Genomic DNA, 20,905 nt, shown 5'->3' with positions numbered 1-20,905 from the left:
GGAGTGGGGCGTAGAGGTGCAGGGGCTGGGGGCGGGGCGCGCAGGCGGAGGGGCGGGGCGCGCAGGCGGAGGGGCGGGGCGCACTGGAGGCGGGGGCCGGCGCACTGGAGGCGGGGGCCGGGGCACTGGGGCAGGGCGCGGGCCTGGGTGGGGCGCGGGGAGGGGACGCACACGGGGCGCTGGGCGGGGGCGCCTGTGGCTGGAGACGGTAGGGAAGCTGGGTAGGGACGCTGGGCAGGGGCGCGCACGGCGAGGCGCACGGCGCCGGGCCGGCTCTGGGCCCTTCCCCGGGCTCCCGCGGAGGGTGGCTGTGCGGCCGCTCACCTGCGTCCCCGCCTCTCCGGCTGCTGCGCGCCGGCACCGGGCCGCTTTCATCCTCTTCTGCGGGGCCTGGCTTAGCGCCTTCAAGAAACGGGTGCGGAATAAGTGAGACAGACATCACAGTAACTGTTTATTTTGGATTTTCTTTAAAAAAATTTTTTATAACACTATAGCAGGGCGTGTTCTACTTTTCAATATGCTTTCATATCATTACTTCAAATAATCCTCAAAATAACCACGTATATCAAAAGCAAGAATCACTATGTCAAAAAAACAAACTGAAGCTCGGAGCAGTGGTTCAGTCTTCCAAACAACTAAGTCCGGTCCGTTTTTCAAATCTATGAGTACAATGAATGTACTGAGATGTAATATAAGAAGTCGCATAGAAAACAATTAGCAAAATTCCTGGTATATGTAAGTAAGCAGTAAGTGGTAATTATTATTATTAATTAAAATATTTGAATATTTTCAAATATGCCCAGATAAACAATTTTAACATCACCAAAACCGGCACAACTGGACTCTGTATGAACAGTGATATGATGCAACAGGAGGTAAGCATCACCTCCAAAGTATTCTCACTAACCGGAAAAGTAAAGGAAAAAAAATGAAATCCGGTTACGCCTAGAACTACAAGCTTAAGGAAATACAGGGACCAAAGGAACATGTTATGCTACACCAGCAGGAGGCGGTCAGCCGAACCCAGAATGTGGGGAGTCTACAGACCAAATGACCCAATTTCTTTATTCAACAAGTAGCATCACGACAAAAGGGAGGAGGGCAGGAGGAGGATCTGTTGTTGCAAATCAGACGGGAAACAAGGCAGCCAAATGCAGTTCCTGGCCTGGGTTGGGTCATGATTGGGACAAACTAACTTCAAAAAAAACACCAAAAACACTTTTTAAAAGATTGGGAAACTTGGACATGGAATGAATGTTAGGTGATACTAAAGAGTTATTGGTAATTTTGCTATGATAATGCTCTTGGGGTTTTTTGTTTGGTTGGTGGGTTGGTTGGTTTTGGGTTTTTTGTTTTGTTTGGCTGCCCCACGTGGCATGTGGGATCTTAATTCCCCAACCAGGGATCAAACCCATGCCCCCTGCAGTGGAAGCTTGGAGTCCTAACTACTGGACCACCAGGGAATTCCCCTGTAGTTTTTTAAGATTAGAGAATCATACTAAAATACTTATAGGTAAATTATATGATTTCTGGAATTTTCTTTAATACTCCAGAAAAAAATTTTACGGTAGGGAAATAGGAGAATAACCGCTATTGGCAAAATGTTGCTAATGCTGAAGCAAGGAGATGGGTGTATGGCACAGTGTTTGGCAGAATAATGGCCCCCAAAGATGTCCATTCCACGTCTCCCAACCTGTGAACAGGTTTCCTTACGTGGCAAAAGAGACTTCACAGATGTGTTGAAGGTTAAAGGGCCATTTATCCATTAGGTGCTGTGAACTGAGTGAGTAGGTACCAGATCCAAAACCCATAGACGATGCTTAGGGCAAAACGATCTGACGAGTTATTCCCACAAACCCCCCAAATGTCAGGGGAGTGAGGATGAACCAGAGATCACTACAAGACCGGGTGACATCAGTGTAGATGCAGGTAGAAACAGGAACAGTAAAGAATCTAATGAACCTGATGACAGGGAACCCCAAATAGCATCAGGTTCCGCAGGAAGCATGGAGAGGAGAGCAGCTGAAAACAGGAAGGATTTTTCTTCGTCCAGCAGCAAGGGGCCCACGGATGGGCCTGAGGGGCTGGAGAAATTCTTCTTCTGGAAGAAGACCCCACATGGAGGGGGACTCCCAGGGTGGGATGAGAATTTTCAGGACATGGACGAGAGACATGGAGGAAAGAAGTGCAGATAAAACTGGGAAAGAGGGAATTGCAGAAGGCAAGCTCTCACACGTTAGCCCGCCGATGACAGCAACAGAAGGTGTTGCGAAAGCTCTCTGAACGCTGCTCCTTTTGGATGTTCAGAAGTAAATTCAGGAATGAGCATTAGGGAAGAAGTGAGGTCAAAAGTTAGCAAAGTTATCATCAGAAAAAAGAGAACAACAAATAGTATAACATTCCTGAAGACGATGAAAGCATGCCACAGAAACATACCCACAAAACAGACCAAAACTGTCACCTACTATTTCAGAACAAACTAAAGACATTCAGAGAATGAGAGACAATGTAAATCAGAATCAGGAGAAATTAGAAATAAAAGAAAAAATTAAGAAATAAAGACTGAACTAAAGGAATGAAAGGAACTTAACAAACAGCACCTTAAGAGAAATGGAAAGTGAAAAGGAGAAAATCTTTATAAATTTAAAAAAAATGAAGAAAGACAAATGAGTGTAAGAGAGGCTGACAAATATTGAGGACAGCCAAGAGCAACCAACAGATAACAGGAGTCCCAGAAGATAAAAGTAACGTGAGAGAACAGTTCTAAAACCTGCAATTCAAGGAAACGTTCCTGAAATTAAAAATAGGCATACTTGAAACATATCGAAGGCAAACACTACGTACCTGAGGCTATGAATTCAGAATGTTCATCACCAAGACATATTCTAGTAAAATTATTGGGTTCTCAATAAAAATGAAAAAAATCTTTAGGCATCCAGGCAAAAACAGCAAGTGAGGGAATAGGATTTAGGTTATCATCAAACTCTGACAGTGTGCTTTATGCCACAAGAGACCAAAGTACATGTACTTAAGATTTTGTAAGGAAAGAAAATGTGAGCCATGAATTTCAAGTATTAAGGTCATAGACCACTGTTATCAACATGCAGGAATTCAGAGAATTCAGTTCCTGTGATTTCTCCCAGAAAACAATCTTCAGACCATCAGAATGACTAGGGAGAGACATTGCTGTAAAGACCGGAGGTGAACATCAAAGTCACAGTGTCATTTGAACTAAGACCAAGTTAGGGTTAAGAGAGAGAGTGGTATGTAATAGCTATACGCTCTGACAAGATAGATGTACAGCTTTTTTTTTTAATGGCGGAAGAATGGAGAACACAAATGCAGAGACGAATTCTTGTTTTCAGTAAGCATTATTGGTAGCAATATTATTTGTAGTGTCCTTCTAACACTCTTGCATGTATAAGAGGGGATAAAGCAGATTAGTAACTATGGGATATTCTATCAGTGCCTGATGAAAAATGATTATGATTCTTTCATGACTTTTGCTCAGGATATTATTGGTTCTTTAATGTTTTCGAGATTCAGGGAAACTTTTTCTCTCTTAAGCTATCTATAATCTATCCAACTTGGTATATTATACTTTTATAAAGAGAAACAAAACAATCCAGAAGTAGACCCAGAGCTTCTAGGATTGGTTCATTGCGTTTCCAGTTCATATTAGACACAGCGATTTTCTTAAATCCCTGCAGGTAGAACTAGCCGGAGCCATCGGTGTAGAAACACTGTCGTCACAAGCAGAGGAGAGCAAGGATTAAAGTACCCACAGTTGAAGCAGCTGCATGGAGCTTGGAAGAGCAACCAGTTGGAACCAAGCCGAGAAAGCAGTGGACCCCGCATCTACAGGGAAGGCCAGGTCGCGAAGGCCAGTGTCCACACCGCCACAGGGGGGTGCTCCCAGGACAGTGGAGAGGTCAGGGGCTCAGCACCTCTGCAGGCTGGATAGTGGTAAGAGAAACAACTGATATGGGCAACGAGACCAGGGCCAAGTTTTGAACCCCAAAGGCCAGGTCCCAGACTGCACCCTTGCTGTCCCTCTAGGCTGCAGAGGCCCCACCAGATAGGCTAGTGACAGGGTGTTCCCAGCCTAGCACTCAAGAACCACAAGGGCCCTGAGTTCCCGGGCAGATGTCTTTCCTCAGAGCACATCACCGTCCTCTGCCACGACTGGAGGTGGGGAGTTTGCCAACAGAAGGATATTCGTAGAGCTGTTTCACTCATGCTCTTTCTTCTGGACACACATCAGATTCTCCAGAAATGGTTTTTGTTAATTAGAAAAGGAGAGGGAAAGACAGACAGAAGGAGAGGGAAAGACAGACAGATGGAGAGAGGAGGAGGAGGGGGAGGAGAAGGAAAAGAAAGGAGGAGAAGGAGGAGTAAGAGTGGAAGGATTAAAGGAAGGGAAAAGGGAAAGAACTGAGAGACAGAAAACTGAAAAAAAAAGAAAGAAATGGAGGAAGGAGAAAAGGGAGGGAGGGACATCATTCTGGTGGGAACACGTGCGCGCACACACACCCACACCCACCCCCACTGTGATCAGCCTAAAGAAATCCGCTATTTTCAAACTACACCTATTATCTTAGCCCTTCCTAGAGCATCCTTTAGGGTAAGAGCAGATAATGGCTGGGATAACTGCATGTTTGGGTTTAAATTATTTTTATCTCTAGGGTCAACTATACTTTGCTTTTCCCTGAAACATAATCTAAAAGACAGAGGGTCTCAAGGCAAATAACTGTCGGTCAGAAAAAAAAAAAAATTGTCCGTCAGAAGTAGTAAAGGCGATCAGGTCGTGAACTAACTAGCTTGCAGCCAATTACTTCATGACCGGATGGAAGGACTATTAATGTCCCCAGCAGATGGCGCGAGCTGCCCTCTGCCGAATGAGACTTCGCACCCTGGGCTCCATTTAGTGTCAAAATAGGTTTCCTCTTCACGTGATGGTCAAAACAGTAGCCCCTAACCAGGTAAGTTTGGGTTAGGAAATAAATTGTTCAGCAGAATTCCAGGGGAAGCTGAGTAGGGAAGACAAAATCTGGAGGCTTTTACATTTGTTTCTCATGTTAAACTGTTTAAAAACACGCACTGACCTCACCGATAATACTGTTTCATTCACATCATCTGGGGCTCTGAAAAAGTTAAGAATTCTTCCAAGACAGAGTTTTAAATTAAGTCACAAAGGACAACAAAGTACTAAGAATTAGGACATCTGAAAGTATTGTTATCTGGTAGGATAATTGGTGAAGAGCTCATAAATGAGGAAAGCTTTGCTGTAACAAATGAAAGATAAACCAATTCTGAAGGAAACCTCAGGACAGGGAACGTTGACTAGGGATTACTGGGATAAATCAATGTTTCTGCTGCTTCGCTGGTTACTTACATTCTGACCTCTGGGCTGTGCGTTTTTCAACGAGCGAGCACACAGCAGAATGGAAAGCATTTACATCTCTGGACAAGAGGCAGGGAACATAACATGTTTTCTTTGGAATCATCCTCAAATATGGGACAGAAAGTAGAGCTTTATTAATCAAGTTCTTAAACATCTGTCTTCACAAGTTTCCAGAGAAAGAGTTTGGAAGTTCAAGTCTATGACTAATTTCCAGTGAACAGTGGAGCCCCCAGCCCCTGCAGCCTCCCTTCCCGCCCATCCACCGATATTTTAACTCTCTGCAGCTGCTTTTGCTGTCAGCCCGCCACGAAAACTTTACTTTCCAAAGACATTTTAAATGTAAAAGTAATATGTTAACTGCAAGACGTTTGAAAACACTGAAAGGTGTAGAGGAGAAATTACCCACAATTGAGTAGACATTGGCTTGTATCCAGTTGTGGCAGCAAGATTTCGAGTCACGTGCTGTGTTATGTCTGCTTCGACTGCTCTTAGTCTGTTTGATGGGGTCAGGGCGCCTGATTTGCTGGGATTGGAAGTCTGATGCATCAGGTGGATAAGAACACGGACGTGTGCAGGGGGAATCTGCCCTCAAGGATTATAAACGTGCCCTGTGGAAGTGTTTGAAAGAAGCAGATACTCCATTCATAATTACAGCTTGAATTATCTACCGTAACTTGGTCAAGTTTAGAAATGCTGTTGTTTGGGGGAATTTAATCTGTCAAATGTATATACAAGCTGAGCATTGATTACAGAACTGTCTTCGGACTTGCTGACATTATCAGGCCATTGACTAGATTAGCAAGACTCATAAACTGAACATAAAGCTTGAAGAACATTTGGTTTTGATTTTATAATTTTAGTTCATTAAGGACTGGTAAAAAAAACACCAGCTTCTTTTCTTTTCTGAGCATAACACCCCCTCCCCACCAAACACTCAATGGACAGGCCTCTGGCCACAGTTTCGAAAAGCAAAGGACATGCAGCTGCTCAAACTGCAGAAAAGGCCAAAGCTCTTTCTTCCTAAAGACTGTAGGATTTTTTTCTGATTAATACAATTTTTGGAATATTTATGTAACAGTAGTGTTTTCCAATGGGTGTTTTTCCACCCAAAAGGGCGTTTTGGGAGAGAGCGAGCGTTCCCTATTCAGTTCCTGGAACAGCTCAGCGAGTTCTGCAGATTCTCACCAGCTTGTTTTTCTCTTCTCATCAGGCAAGGATGCAGTGTGCCCTCCCTGGACCCCTCTGATTCTTCCCATCCGGTTAAGGAAAGACTGATGACAGGGCCCCGGGGACAAGCCGTTTCCATGGTTCCCAGACTTCTGGATTCCAGACGCCAATGACAGCTCAAAAAAAAAAATTTTTTTTTGGGTGACCTACATAGATTTGTCAACCATTTATGTGGCCAAGTGAGAGGGAAAAGCAAAACAAAACCTGCCATCTCCCATCAGAATCATTTTATTACAGAAACCTTTTTTCACCCAAATACAGAAAGGACATTACCTCAGCTAAAGACAATGTTTTGCATGGAATATACTTAGCTGGGTGGACATCTCCCGGGCTTGGCCGTATTACTGTCGTGTGGGTGTGACCATCTCTGTGGGCAAACTAGTGCCCAGCTTGGAATTTCGGACCCAAGATCCAGCTGCACATGGCCAGCCCTGCCCCCGTCACACCCGCTTGGGGCTGGGCAACCTGTGCTCACATGGCCCAGCTCATCGCCCACTGCCTGTCACCCACGCCCAGCTCTGCTCCCGCTGTGGCCTCCCCCGGGCCAGCCTGGCTGCCTGGTCTCCTTGCCTGAGTCGGCAGAAGCATCAGCCTCATTCTCCTTAAAGCATCTGTGCCCCTTGATTAATGTGCCTTTCAAATGATTACTAAGTCAGCATTATTTTAGCCTCCACAGTTGTCACTGGGCCAGTCCTGAGCCCAGAGATATCACTTGAGCCCTTCCATTCTCCAGGGAGCAGAAAAGAGAAGGTCCTGCGTTTCCTGGGAGGAAACTTAGTAGGATTGTGCTGTTTCTACCATCTTTCCCAAAGAAAATGTGAAATAAAGACTTCCACCCTATATAGAAGCACCTCCTAGTCTCAGACCACAAGCGTTTTCCATGTGTTAATCATCTCATGCAGCGGTGGAGGCTTTCAGACACCCAGATATTCAAGCTTTCTGAAGAGCTACCCAATGCATTCGATGACTAAATGGAAGTTATATTAGTTTTCTATAGACTGGGAAAGATTTTTTTTTTAATTTGAGTCCAATATCCTTTACCTTCCTTTAAAGGCTTTCAATTTGTATGTGAATGTTTCATAGGACCTCTGATGATTAGAATATTGATAACCATAATTGGGCAAATACTTAAGACATATTCATTCATTCAACAAATGTTCTTAAAGCACCTACTACGTGCCAACCACAGCACTGTCTTTGGAGATACAATAATGAAAACCCATTCTTTTCCTCAAGGGCTTAGGAATTTTAGTCCGGGGAACAGACATGTCAACATAAAGAGAAGTGCTCAGGGCTTTCCTGGTTCCCTGGGCAGGTCCAGAGCAGCGTAAGGGAGCGGGCATCACCAGTTCCACCTGAGTGATGGGGAGCAGCTTCCCAGGGGCAGCAGACACTGGGGTGGGGGGGTTGCAGATGGTGAGGGCCGTGGGGGCCACCTGAGGAGTCTGGGCATCCTCAGGGAAGGAGGGCAGGGAGGCTGTGCTGCTTACTGGTCTCCCAGCTCAGAGCCATCTTCTCAGCTCTGCATTTTGACGCGGGGCTAAGACTATGCAGGTCCCTTTGCCAGCTGGCTCCCTGCTAGGCTCCACCAGCGAGAGGCCTGGAGGAGCTGGGCAGCTGGAGGAGGGAACAGGGCCTGCTCGCCTACTGGTCTTGACAGCACTGCACCCTGAACCAGCCTGCCCGCACCTGGCAGAGGCGGCAGCTCCCACAGGCAGCAGTCTTGCCCCCAGCGCCTCTTGGCCGCAGCCCCTGGCACCCCTCCCTCCCAGCAGGTTCTGGCAACCCCAGCTCTGAGGCTGGGAGCTGCTTCCTGCCTTACTATCTCTGCGGCCTCAGTTCTCTTTTTTTGCCTTTTTACCTGCTTATCCAATTTCTTTTATTCAGTTCTCTCTGTTGAAATACCCAGTGTTGTTTCTGTTGTCCTGACCGACCATGATTGATGTCATGCTGGGAGTGATGGTCCAAGAAAGCAGACTCACAGGTCAGGCCACGGGACTGATGTGGGCAGGGCAGGCCTTGAATGCAGTGCCAGGCTCCTTGCTGATGAGAAGCGGCCCATGGTGGCCGCGCATCACTATCAGTCAGATGATCACCCGTGGTTCGTTGTGATGAAGCATTGACTGGCCTGTCTCAAGGACCAAGAGGCTGTGGCCCTTGACCATTAGGGCAGCAACGAACATTCCTGGGTGGTAGCTGGGGGGGCCTGCAGCCGTGTTTAAGAAGGAAGCCAGCATGTGAGGGCATGCCTACAGGAGTGGAGATTCGGACTCTCCTGCAAACTAAACTCAGTAACTTCTTGGTTTGAACATGTGTGAGAAAGCTCATTCTGAAATGCCCTTAATCACGTGTTAAAGTAAATAACTTTTGGAGCATGCCGAGAACTGAACAAGATACCCCAGGACGACCCGCCAGAGCACAGTTGGACGCTAACCTAAGCAGCTTTAAGTATCAGAGAATCATAACACCTGCTCCTCAGTCCAGGCACCTGCTCCACACTCGCAGTTACTCTCTGAGAGCAAAACGGAGGGGTTTACTTTGACCCCAGTCACATTTCCCTTTGCCAAGCCGTCCACAAAAGTCCCTGAGGCCTTATTCTGTTATCTACTGTGAGTTACCTCTTTGGTTTGTCAGCTCAAAACTGACACATGCTTCTGTTCGTTCAGTTCTAAAAGCAAGTGCCTACTAGATTCAAAGACAAAGAAAAGCAAATAATTGCATAATGTGTCTAGGTCTGCAGCCAGTTGGGGAGTTGCCGGGACCTAGGGGCCTGGGAGGGGCCTGGGGAGGCCTAGGAGTGGAAAATTACTGATTCTGAGTCAGAGGAGAGGCAAGGTCTTCAAGGCCCCCAGACAAGGTGGTCTTGGCAGAGACCCTGAGAAAGGGGATGGAGGTGCCTGGGCCAGGCTCACAGATGTGCCCAAAAGCACGGCTGGGGAAGTGGGTGGGGAGGCTTCTGAGTCTTGGGCTGAACTCCCTCCAGAAAATGGCAGCACGCTGGCCGAGTCCCAAGTCCAGTGCAGGGAGGGCAGACCCCACCCCTGTGAGACCTGCCAGGTAAAACTCTGTAGTTGCCTATGGTCAGGTCTGAAAAATCACACATGTAATTTTGACCTGGAGCCAGACTCCTCGGAATAAAGTTAAAGTAGGAAATGATTTCTCAACCCCAGGGTTATTATCCTTTTGCGCTGAACAATCTTTTGCTCTGGTGTGTGTGGCGGGGGGAGAGTTGTCCTCTGCACTGGGGGATGTTTGACAGTTTCCCTGGCCTCCATCCACTAGGATCGTCTCGTGCGTCTCGGCACACGGTCAGCGTGGAGGAGGGTGGATCCAGATGACGGGGGTTGTGGGGGGTGTGGGGGCCCACCTGAGGTTAAGAATGGCCAGACGTCATACTGGGATTCAGATGAGATGAAACAAACAACAAACTCATCAAATGTCCAAACCAGCCGTCGTGGCCCTGGGAAATAAGATCAAAGTAACTTGGGGAGGTAGAGAAGTAGGTAGAAGAAAAGAAAACTTGGACATTTTATTTATTTAGACTTTGCTTTGTCCCAGAAAAGACAGGAGGGAAGGGACTCCCAGATTAATAAGGACAGAGGGGGAGGCATAAAGGAGACAGTCTCTCCTGAATGCCCTCCCACCTCTCACCGCACCCCCACCTTTGGCCCAGCTTGGGCACCTTGCATGCCACCTCCTGATAACCAGAGCATCCACCTAGGCTGCACCCTCAGGTGGGGGTGGGAAGGGGCAGTTAGGAAATCGTTTTCCAGGGCGGAGCCCGGTACTCTAGGGGCTACCAAAGTTACTGTGGTTCCCCAGGGCCCCTGGAAGAGGCAGCGAGCAGACTGGCATACAGGGCATGATGGTGAAGGAGCATTTCACGTTTCCACAGCGAATCACCATTAAAGCACGGGAAACTTGGATAATCCATTAGAAAAGGCTGATTTCAGTATTCAATGATTAGCATATTTATTAAGCACCCATTATAGCTAAGCAGTATGGTGATCACCTTAGGGTACATTGGTGAACAAGTCTTTAATAACAGAGGTGCCAAATATTCACAACAGCCAAGCCATGGAAACAACCTAAGTGTCCATCAACAGAGGAATGGATAAAGAAGATGTGGTACATATGTACAATGGAATATTACTCAGTCATAAAAGAGAATGAAATAATGCCATTTTCAGCTACATGGATGGACCTAGAGATGATCATACTAAGTGAAGTAAGTCAGAAAGAGAAAGACAAATACCATGTGATATCACTTATATGTGGAATCTAAAATATGACACAAATGATCATATCTACAAAACAGAAACAGACTCACAGACATAGAGAACAGACTTGTGGTTGCCAATGGGGAGGGGGCTGGGGGAGGGAAGAACTGGGAGTTTGGAGTTAGCAGATGCAAACTATTTTATATAGAATGGATAAACAAGGTTTTACTGTATAGCACAGGGAACTATATTCAATATCCTGTGGTAAACCATAATGGAAAAGACTATATATGTATAGCTGAGTCACTTTGCTGTACACAACACTGTAAATCAACTATACTTCAATGAAATTAAAAAAAAAACAAGAAGTACCAAGCACATGTATGTTAACCCGTATAATACTTACCAAAAATATTTTACAGTTGAGGAAACTGAGTCAAAAGAGGTTATTTGTAACTTGCTCAAATGCACACAGCAAGGAAGGAATGAGGCCAATACTTAAAGTACTTAGGAAACCTGGGGGCACCAAACTTCACACTAGTTAAAACCACATGATTCTGCCTTAAGATTTTTGGAAGTTAGGCAAGGAAGTTACGGTCTTTTTCTCTAGATGTGTGATAGGCTGGACTCCATGTGAGTTTATCTGAGCCCCAGGTTGGTCCGGGCCGGGGTTGGGAGTGGGGGTGTGTTCAGAAAGGGTAGCTGAGAAGAGGCCAAAGAGAAATGTCCTAACTTCCTAATTTTGCTTTGTGCTGGGAGTAATCTCTAATGAAAACCTGCCATGAGGATCAGCAACTGAATACACTTAATTTTAAAATGAAGCATCCGAAGCGCAGTCTTAAGTATTTTCGGAAACCAACTCCCTATTTGACAATCATGAAAAATATGAACAAGAAAGATGGAGCGGAGCCTGCCCTCGGCTGCCCCAGTGTGGCCGGGCGGAGCGGGCAATTCTCCGTCAGTTTCCCCACGTGTAGGGCGAGGTGGCCGGGCGACCCTAACACACTCCGTTTCCTGATTCCTCCTTGTTGTTTGTATTTCCACCAGTCTCTCGTTCCTACACCTAAAGCCTCTCTACCAGGTGTCCAACGCACGGCGGGCACAGACGAAGGCTGACAGTGTGAACAGGGTCCCGTCGGGGTGAAAGCGGTCAGCACTTGTTACAGGGCGGGCCGGGCAGCTCCTGAGCTCCTGAGCTCCAACTGCAGGAGGACCGCCGCCCGGTACTCGCGGTGAGCGGTACCCGCGGCCAGCGGCGCCCAAGGTGCTGCCCGGCCGGGTCCGCGCGGGGTACGCTCCTCGCTCGCGGCCACACCCTCGGGAAAGGCTCTGAGCTCCGCGAGGGTCCGAGCCGAGCCCCTCTCCCGCCACGCGGCCCTCAGCTTCCCACAAGCTGGACCCAGCTTCAGCGGGGAGTCGGAGAGGCGGGGCCCGGCGCTGTGGGGGCGGGGCTCATCGCAGGTCGCGTAGGGAGAGGGACCCAGGGAGGAAAGGAGCGGGGCTCGGCGCGGGGCGGGGTTTGCGCAGGAGGGCGGGTCAGGGAGGGGCGAGGGGCGGGACGGGACGCTGGGCGCTGCTCCAGGGCCAGGGGCAGCTCCAGGTCCGCTCCCCGCCAGCTCCCGGTCCCTCGCAAGTCCTCACGGGCGGGCGAGCGCGGCCCAGGCGCGGAGCGGCGGGAGGCACCGGCGGGCCCGCAGGCCGCGATGAAGCCGAGCAGCGAGGACGGGGCGGCGCAGGCCGGGGGCCCGTGGGAGGAGTGCTTCGAGGCAGCGGCGCAGCTGGCGCTGCGGGCTGGACAGGTGAGCGCGGCCCCGGGCGCACGGCAAGCGCACTCGGACTTGGGGCAGAGCGGACGCAGGGCGTTGGGCGGACGGAGACCTAGAGGGCCGGGCCGGGACCTGGGGGCGCGAGCCGCGGAGGAGGTCCGCGCAGCCTACCGCACACTGTGCACCTGCCACGCCTGCGCCGGGACGGGCGCCCTGGATCCCGCGGCCCGGAGGCGCGGGCCGGGCTCGGGGCGCAGGGCGGCCTGGCGGGAGCGGGCGGGTCAGGGCGCGCGGACTGCCTCGGATTTGACCCAGTGGGCGGGACACGGTGCGGTTGCCCCGGGTTAGAACCCCTACGCGTGGAGGTCGGGCGGACAGCCTGTCCTCGCGCATCCGGAGTCTAGAGGGTTCCACTCTGCGTTTGGAGGAACTGCTACCCGCACCGGAAGGGTGACGGTCAAGCAGCGGAGCTGAAGAAAGCTTCAGAGGCCAGCCCCTCTCTTCGCACTTTCCTGTGTGTTTTGTTCCCCCATTTCCTCGGTGCTTCATGCCTGGGGTTCCTCAGGCCACGTGCGGCGGCGAATGGGGGGCGCGGGGGGAGGCAGGGCGTAGGGACCACTCGCTCCCTGCTCGCGCGTCAAGGCGCTCGTCTGCGTTCCTGCGAGCGGAGCGGGAGGGTGGACAGAGGAGGAGCCCTGCCCGCAGACGGATTTTCTGTTCCCAGCGGCAGTTACTTTTCGGTCTGAAAGTGCCCCACGGGCTAAAGTCAGGCTGTCGCCAGTCCTGCATTTGAAGTGAGTCCTTAACGTGAACAGTCACAGTGCGGTCCCTTGGTCCCCTAAAAGTTAACTTTCAACACTAGTGGACCCTCCCTCTGTGAGACTTGATCCTTGGGGAAAAGGAGGACCCCAGCCTTACCTGCTGCATTGATGGAGCTCATGGCTTCAGGGCAAACGTTCTTCCTGGAAAGCCGGTCCACTGTGTGAGTGGCGCGCTTGACCTCCCCCCTCCCGAGACCCTCACTTCCTCTCCAGAGTGAGCGTCCTCAGAATATTTGGTAACTTTCAGGTTCCGCCATACAACTTTTCTTCTTTCAGCTTTGAGAAGAAGCCAGTTTAGAATTCAGACACCACTGTGTAAACCCTGGTGAGTTGTTACAGGTTTCTGTGGTTTTTCAAATTTAGATCCTTGAGGAAACAGAAGGGTTTTTGAAACCCCCCCCCCCTTTTTTTAAACAAATTTACAAATGCTTACACAGAACTTGCAATATAGCAGGCACCGTTCTAAGGGTCCTGGGAACTTCAACTCATTTAAGAGATAGCTTCTGCTTTTGCAACTTGCAAAGAACAACAGAAAAAGCTTTTTTTGACAGTGGGAGAAGGATGCAATAAGGATTCTGCCATTGGAAGTCTGATCAGGGGGCCCAGCACTCTGGGCTCCCTCCCTCCTGGGCATTATGCTGAGGCTTCCTGCCTGCCAGGCAGTGGCGGGGAGAGTGGCCGAATTGTCTGTGGCTGGGAGGGACAGAAGCCACACAGGGTCATCCTAACCCGTGTAAAGAGGAACAGACTGTCTTAGTAATGTTCTGACAGTAACAAGGTGCTGATTGGAGAAAACCTGGCCTGTAGCCCAAGAGGCATGAAGGGTGGTTAGTGGTGACTCTTGGGAGTCCTCCTTAGCCAGAGGCACATTTGGTACAGGTTCTGTGGCCTTGTGGCCCAACGTGCCCACCCTCTCACGTTCTGCTGTTTTATTAAGTCTGCTACTCCCGAGACAGCTCTGTGTGCTCCACTGAGTCTGGGTTCTCTACATTCAGAGGGAGTGCCCTCCCTCCCAGGAGACAATGTCTGTCGTCCATGTTTCAGACATTGGTTCAGGGCAGCCCTGGACGATTTGCTGCCACCTCCCCTCTGCCACATCCTGAGAGGCCTCCCAGACCCCTCCTTCCTTGTCTCTCCACCACCCATCCCTGTGGTGCCCCTGAGAAGCATCCCTTCCAGTCCCAACCACTGTACCACTGCAGAAGCCCCTCCCTGGCTGTTGGGCTTTGGGGAAGGGGGTGACGTCAGCCCCACACCATCACCACCACGAGTACACAGAGTGATATTCATCGAAATGGGTATTTATCATCTTTTAGGTGATGTGTGAGCAAAAGTATTTTAGGGCTTCCCTGGTGGCGCAGTGGTTGAGAGTCCGCCTGCCGATGCAGGGGACACGGGTTCGTGCCCTGGTCTGGGAAGATCCCACATGCCACAGAGCGGCTGGGCCCGTGAGCCGTGGCCGCTGAGCCTGCGCGTCCGGAGCCTGTGCTCTGCAACGGGAGAGGCCACAGCGGTGAGAGGCCCGCGTACCGCAAAAAAAAAAAAAAAAAGTGTCTTAGAAAACTATGCTTTTTAAGTTGTCCTGCAGGGATAGATCCAGGTTTTCTTGAATCTGAAGTTTAGACAATTTACAGGACCTCTTTAAGAAAAAAAATACAAAATTACAAATTCAAAATTAGATATAAAAGTTTAGAATAAGAAAGATCACAACAGCATAAATTTTAAGAGGCTAACAAATATAACAAAATACATAAGAATAACTTTTTAACTGCTTCTCAATCTTCTGTAATACTCTTTTCCCATTTTTGGCTTTATACTCTTTACATCTTTGAATGACAACGATTTTGTAGTACTTTCTATGGAGAGACTAGAAAGGTAAATTCAGGCTTTCCTGTAGGATGGCTCATTGAAATTGATTACTATGGTTTAGAAAAGTTTAATTAGGCTTCAAACTTGTTATTGGTAGGGTCATATAAATGTTTAGGATTGCCATCAAATTTGAGAATCCTGTCAGTTTTATTTTACATATTAGTTGTCAGACAGGGAAGAATTTTCCAGTGTGCTCTGAGGGAATGCCCTATGTCCACCTCCAACTGCCCAGAGCAGAGGGGCACAGCGGGGGCTCTGACCCAACATCCCTATTTGTCTGGCTTGCATTGCCACAGGTGTTTTTGTTTGTTTGTTTCTGTTTTTGTGTGTGTGGCTGCATTGGGTCTTCATTGCTGTGCATGGGCTTTCTCCCTAGTTGCGGCCAGCATGGGCTACCCTTCCTTGTGGTGAGTGGGCTTCTCATTGTGATGGCTTCTCTTGTTGGGGAGCACAAGCTCTAGGTGCACGGGCTTCAGTAGTTGCAGCACATGGGCTCAGTAGTTGCAGCACAGGAGCTCAGTAGTTTGTGGCTTGCAGTCTTTAGAGCACAGGCTCAGTAGTTGTGGCGCACGGGCTTAGTTGCTCCACAGCATGTGGGATCTTCCCAGACCAGGGCTTGAACCCATGTCCCCTGCATTGGCAGGTGAACTCTTAACCACTGCACCACCAGGGAAGTCCCCACAGGTGTTGTCTTGATTTGTGATTTTATTTTTATCAGTTATTCACACAGGGAGTTTAAAAAGTGAAATACTGCTGAAGGGACTGTCATGGAACCAGCAGTGTCCTGTCCCGTGTCATCCTCATCCTTTTCCCCAGAACTCACTGTTTTCAGTTTTCTGGTAGTTACACCCGTTTTCTAAATAGTAGCTCTTTTTTTGTGTCATCCGCATTAGACACTGTTATGTCCTGTGGCTGCGTTACCTGTTGGTTCCATTGGTGCCTGTGCTCACGTGCTATGACCACATGTAGCACACGGTCAAGCTGGGTAGCATGGTTGTATTACATATTCTTTTCTTTCTTATGCAGCTTGTGTTTTCCTTAAGGTCAAAAAAACATATTTTTTTAGCTTAGTTTTCTACACACCTACCAACAGCCATCTTCTGACTTCCCAACAGAATTTTTGATGATCTCCTTGGTATAGACACTCATGGGTCTCGCTGCTGGGGACATGTGGTCCTCACACCTTCACGTGCATTAGAAGCACCTGGAGGGCCTCCGCAGCAGGCTGCATCCACCACAGGGTTCCTACTCACCGGGTCTGGATTGGGGCCGAGAATGAGCACTTCCACCAAAACCCCAGCTGATGCTGTCCGGCTGGGGATGGCACTTTGAGAAACACTGCTGTATGTAGTATTTTGTTACGTGACTATATGACAGTTTATTATTAGGAATTAGGATTAATATTAGGAATAATTTATATTTTATATATATTTATATTTTATATAATTTATATATATGACAGTTTAATATTAGGAATTATTAGGCATAATGTTGCTCATTCAGCACTCTCGCATGTGTCTTTTGATTACCTCCATATGCATTTCTGCTGGGGTTAGATTAACAATAGGAGTGAAATTGCTGTGTCATCGTGTATGAAATTCTGCCAGGTGGTTTTCCAAGGCGGATGCAGGGATTCATGATTCCCCAGCAGGAGGTGAGGTTTCCTGTTGCCTCATCTCTCAGACGACACTTGGTATTGTCTGTCTTTCCATTTTAGCCCTTGTGACCAGTTTGAGGTGGTGTTTTGCGGTGGTTTTAATTTGCATGTCCTGTATGAATAATGAACTTAAGTGCCTTTTTATGTGTTTACTGGCCTCTGTTTTTAAAATGGTGGTGCTAAAACAGGTTAGAAATGTATTCATTCACACAACAACTATTTGAGTAACTCTGGAAAGAACTTTAACCTTACTCTGAGTGCGATTGAGGTTCGGGGTAGAGTCCCATGTGGAGCCCTGCAGGGTGATGGGGAGACACCCTGGCTGCTGCTGGGGTGGGGGTGAGGCTGCAGCGCCACAGGGGGTGGGGCAGAACCAGATCTCCGATGGACCGAGTGAAGGATGAGGGTGGATTGACTGGGGGTGGTGAAGAAGGTGGTAAACAAATGTATTTCGAAGGCAGAGCTGCCAGGTTTCCTGCCAGATCGGAAGCGGGTGTGAGAGGAGCCAGGGGTGCCTGCAGGGTTCGGGTCTGAAGAACTGTCCAGTGAATTTGCAGGAACTGTAGGGGGAGCAGGTTTGGAGGTGGAGGTCAGGTCCTGTGTTCCACGAGCTGTGAGCTGTTGACCTTGAAATGCCGGTGAATCTCTACGTGGGGGCCTATGGGTGGAGAGTTCACGTGAGAGGCTGAGGGTGGAGGCGCCAGTTTGGGAGCCGTCAGTCAGCCTGGGCTGATGTCTCAGGCTGGGTCCCGCCCGGGACGGGGACAAGCAGGCTTGTCTGCCCTGGGCTCTCCGTAGGCGGATCCCATGTCGAGCTACCGGCATTTCCTCTGGGAGATCGCAACCTGGCGGGACGTGGAGGTGGAGGTCCCCCTGCTATCCTGGCTGAGGCTGGAGAGGGCAGCTGGTGACCTCACCATTTCCACTGTCAGTCCTGGCCTTGTCAGCCCCACCTGCACCCGTGCCCCAAGCTTCCGCAGAGTGGGGTCACCCATGATGACATTTGTAACACTTTCACCCACATTTGAAGCCTCAGCCAAGATGGAACTTGTGAGATAGCAACTGGCAGTTGGAGCAGCAGCCCCACTGGCACACATGGGCTGAGGGTCCAGGGACAGTCTATGGAGAGCTCTCTAACGCAGAGAAGGGTTTGTGTTTTCTGTCTGTTCTGGCCTTCAGCTGATGGGGCCAGGCCCACCCACATTCCAAAGGGCAATCTGCTTTACTGATTAATATGTTCATCTCATCCAAAAACGTCCTTGCAGAGACACCCAGAATAACATTCAACGCAGTATTTTGGTACCCCACGGCCCAGTCAAGTTGACACATAAGATTAACCATCACATCACATTCATAAGTCTGAAACCTGAAACGTGGTAGTACCGCCAGGCCCACATCTGCAGGGGAAAGATGTTGCCTGTTGAAACCCCACTTCCGCAGAGTTCTCCGTGTGCATTCCATGGGTCCTCGAGCTCACACACGTTGCACCATAGGGATGGGTGATAATCGTATGGTCGACTTGGGGACAGTAGCATACAACCGAGATGGTTCACAGACAAGAAAGAGGCATTTGGACGTGTCTCTGAATGACACCTCAGACGCTGGAGCTGATGGGGTTTGAAATTCAGGCTTCAGTGACTTAAGTCCCATATTTTATATATTAAACATTAACAGAATGTTATTTTGAGGGAGAGATCCAGGCCAGGAGGTCTATGAAGTGCAGGCTTAGTTAGTGAGTAGCTGAAAAACATTAATTAAAAAACAGCCACACTAACTTATTGCTGGCAAAATGAGAATGTTTAAAATCCCAAGACTGAGAGAAAACAGTTGTGGTAAAGGGTTTTAGTAGGTAACTCACCCGGAACCCCACAGGCCTTTCCCCTGAGGATGCGACTGTGGTTAAAAGGCAGGGCTGATTGAGTCTCATAATGATTTGTTTAAAAACAAGACACTGGGCTTCCCTGGTGGCGCAGTGGTTGAGAGTCCGCCTGCCGAAGCAGGGGACACGGGTTCGTGCCCCGGTCCGGGAAGATCCCACATGCCGTGGAGCGGCTAGGCTCGTGAGCCGTGGTCGCTGAGCCTGCGCGTCCGGAGCCTGTGCTCCACAACGGGAGAGGCCACAACAGTGAGAGGCCCGCATACAGCAAAACAAAAAACAAAAACAAAACAAGACACTATCCCCACCTTTCCTCTCAGTGTGGGAAATTGTCTGAATTGAACTTTTCTTAACCTAGTACTGAGATTTGTACATTGTGTATGTGGTAGGTTTGGGGGGTTTTGTCGTAAGGCATTAAGTGTTTTGAGGCCCTGGCCCCCTCAGATGGATGGATGGGCCTTCAGAGGAGTGGACGGGAGAGTGTCTGGGGCCAGGATGGCTGGCTCATCTGAAGGGCAGTGTAGTCTGGGACGATAATTCAGAAATGGGATCTAAATATCTGGAAGTGCAACCGGATGAGAGGGAGGAGTCGGGAATGGTCTGCAGGTCCCTCCCAGGCGTCCAAGGCCGGAAGGAGCAGCAGCTGGTGAAGAGGACCGGCCATGGCAGCACTGCAGGTGGCTGGGAATGCGGGTGTGGCCTGCCCTGCGCTGAGGGACACAGGCCCACAAGGAAAGGATCATCACACAGCCATAATAAACACTAATAGAAACGGAAAAGAAATCCTTATAAAAGAACACGCTCTAGCATCCTCCTCCTGGATCCGTAATTTCCGTCCTTTGCGTGATCTATGGCTGGGGGCCTGGCTCCCCTGGGAAGGAGCCCAGATGACATCAGGACTCCCCCACTGCCCCTGGGCATGTCTCCTCTCCGTTGGATCCAGAGGATGGAGAGGCCAGGACGCTCAGATGAAGCTTCATGAGAACACTTGCCCGACTTAGTTACCTGACCCCGTGTGCACCCAGCAGGTGTCCTCTGAGACCTCACCATGTGTCAGGCTGCAGAGCCCGCCTGGGGGGTGGGTTCAGACACAGGGCAGACGAGGGTCCTAACCCGGGAGCCAGGAGCGAACTTGCAGGGTGAGCGCCGGCTCTGCGGGGAGGTGACATCCCAGTCACAAAGGAGGAGTGCTGGGGCCAGAGGAACCTGGCGTCCAGTGGGAAGGGGGCGAGAGGGTGAGTGACGGTTCGGTGCAGCAGGAGGGGCAGGGTATGCGGGGGCGCAGAGGTGGGCCGATGGGCTGGCTCCTTTAGAATCGGGGACAGAGGCAGGGGGTCCTTTCTCCCCACCCCTCCCAAGTCCAGTTAGAGTCTGGGAGGCAGGCTTTGCTTCCCGAGTCACCCAGGGGCCCGTCCCTTCCCGCCACTGCTCTGACCCCGCTGATCTGACCCCGGCGACCACGCCCAAGTCACAGCAGAGGGAGTGGAAGGGCAGGAGGAAGTGCCGTGCCAACAATGGCCCTTTGAGGACGTGACTTGGGAGTTACACGCATCGCTTCCCCTCGCGTCCTCGGGGCCGACCTTGGTCCCAGGGCACACCTGCCTGCACAGGAGGCTGCGATGCGGGCTGCCATGTGGCTTGGTGCCCTGCTAACCCTGGGCTTTTTTCCTAGAAGGGAGAGGGCCGGCTACTCGTGTCCAGTTGTGTCTGCTCCAGGCCAGCCCACGGAGGCCACTGTGAGCTACGTTGGGGGTGACTTCATCCTTGGAGAAATGGGGCCATTAGGTGCTTTATGTGGGCCCAGGCTTAGCGAGCCCTTCTGGCTGCACTGCAGGGAGTGGACGTGCGGGGGGCGGGGGGGGGGGGGCCAGGAGGCAGGACAGGATGGAAGCCAGAGGGTGATGGGCTTCGAGGGCAACAAGAGGCGAAACAAGACAGATCAAGGGGTCAGTGTTCCACAAGCGCATGAGGTCCGGCTGGAAAAAACGGTGTTGAGTCTGTTTAAGCAGCCTGAGGTATAATGTACTGGTGACTTGAAGGGTTTTGCGCCTCGGCTGTGTGCCGG

The 20,905-nt window shown here is 50.0% G+C and overlaps 2 protein-coding genes and 1 long non-coding RNA gene across 3 annotated transcripts in view; 2 read left to right on the top strand and 1 right to left on the bottom strand.

Moving 5' to 3' along the window:
- The window catches only part of MPPE1 (metallophosphoesterase 1), a 32,926-nt gene extending 32,368 nt beyond the window's left edge, over positions 1-558 (bottom strand). Inside the window, exon 1 of the mRNA XM_073790507.1 lies at positions 325-558. Coding sequence (XP_073646608.1) covers positions 325-439 — 115 coding nt within the window. The 5' untranslated portion in view covers positions 440-558. The remainder of the gene's footprint in view (positions 1-324) is intronic.
- On the top strand, positions 256-7,746 carry LOC109547547 (uncharacterized). The gene is made up of 3 exons (XR_002173345.3): positions 256-415; positions 3,711-3,966; positions 6,615-7,746. It is a non-coding gene; the product is annotated as an uncharacterized lncRNA (long non-coding RNA).
- A 4,697-nt stretch (positions 7,747-12,443) lies between these two features.
- Positions 12,444-20,905, top strand: part of IMPA2 (inositol monophosphatase 2) — a 28,267-nt gene continuing 19,805 nt past the window's right edge. The window contains exon 1 of the mRNA XM_033837538.2: positions 12,444-12,650. Within this exon, the coding sequence (XP_033693429.1) occupies positions 12,555-12,650 (96 nt within the window). The 5' untranslated portion in view covers positions 12,444-12,554. The remainder of the gene's footprint in view (positions 12,651-20,905) is intronic.

Source organism: Tursiops truncatus, chromosome 13 (assembly GCF_011762595.2).
Source record: "Tursiops truncatus isolate mTurTru1 chromosome 13, mTurTru1.mat.Y, whole genome shotgun sequence".
Taxonomy (NCBI): Eukaryota; Metazoa; Chordata; class Mammalia; order Artiodactyla; family Delphinidae; genus Tursiops; species Tursiops truncatus.
The sequence above is the reverse complement of the archived record's forward strand: the minus strand, read 5'-3'. Positions and strand labels throughout refer to the sequence as shown.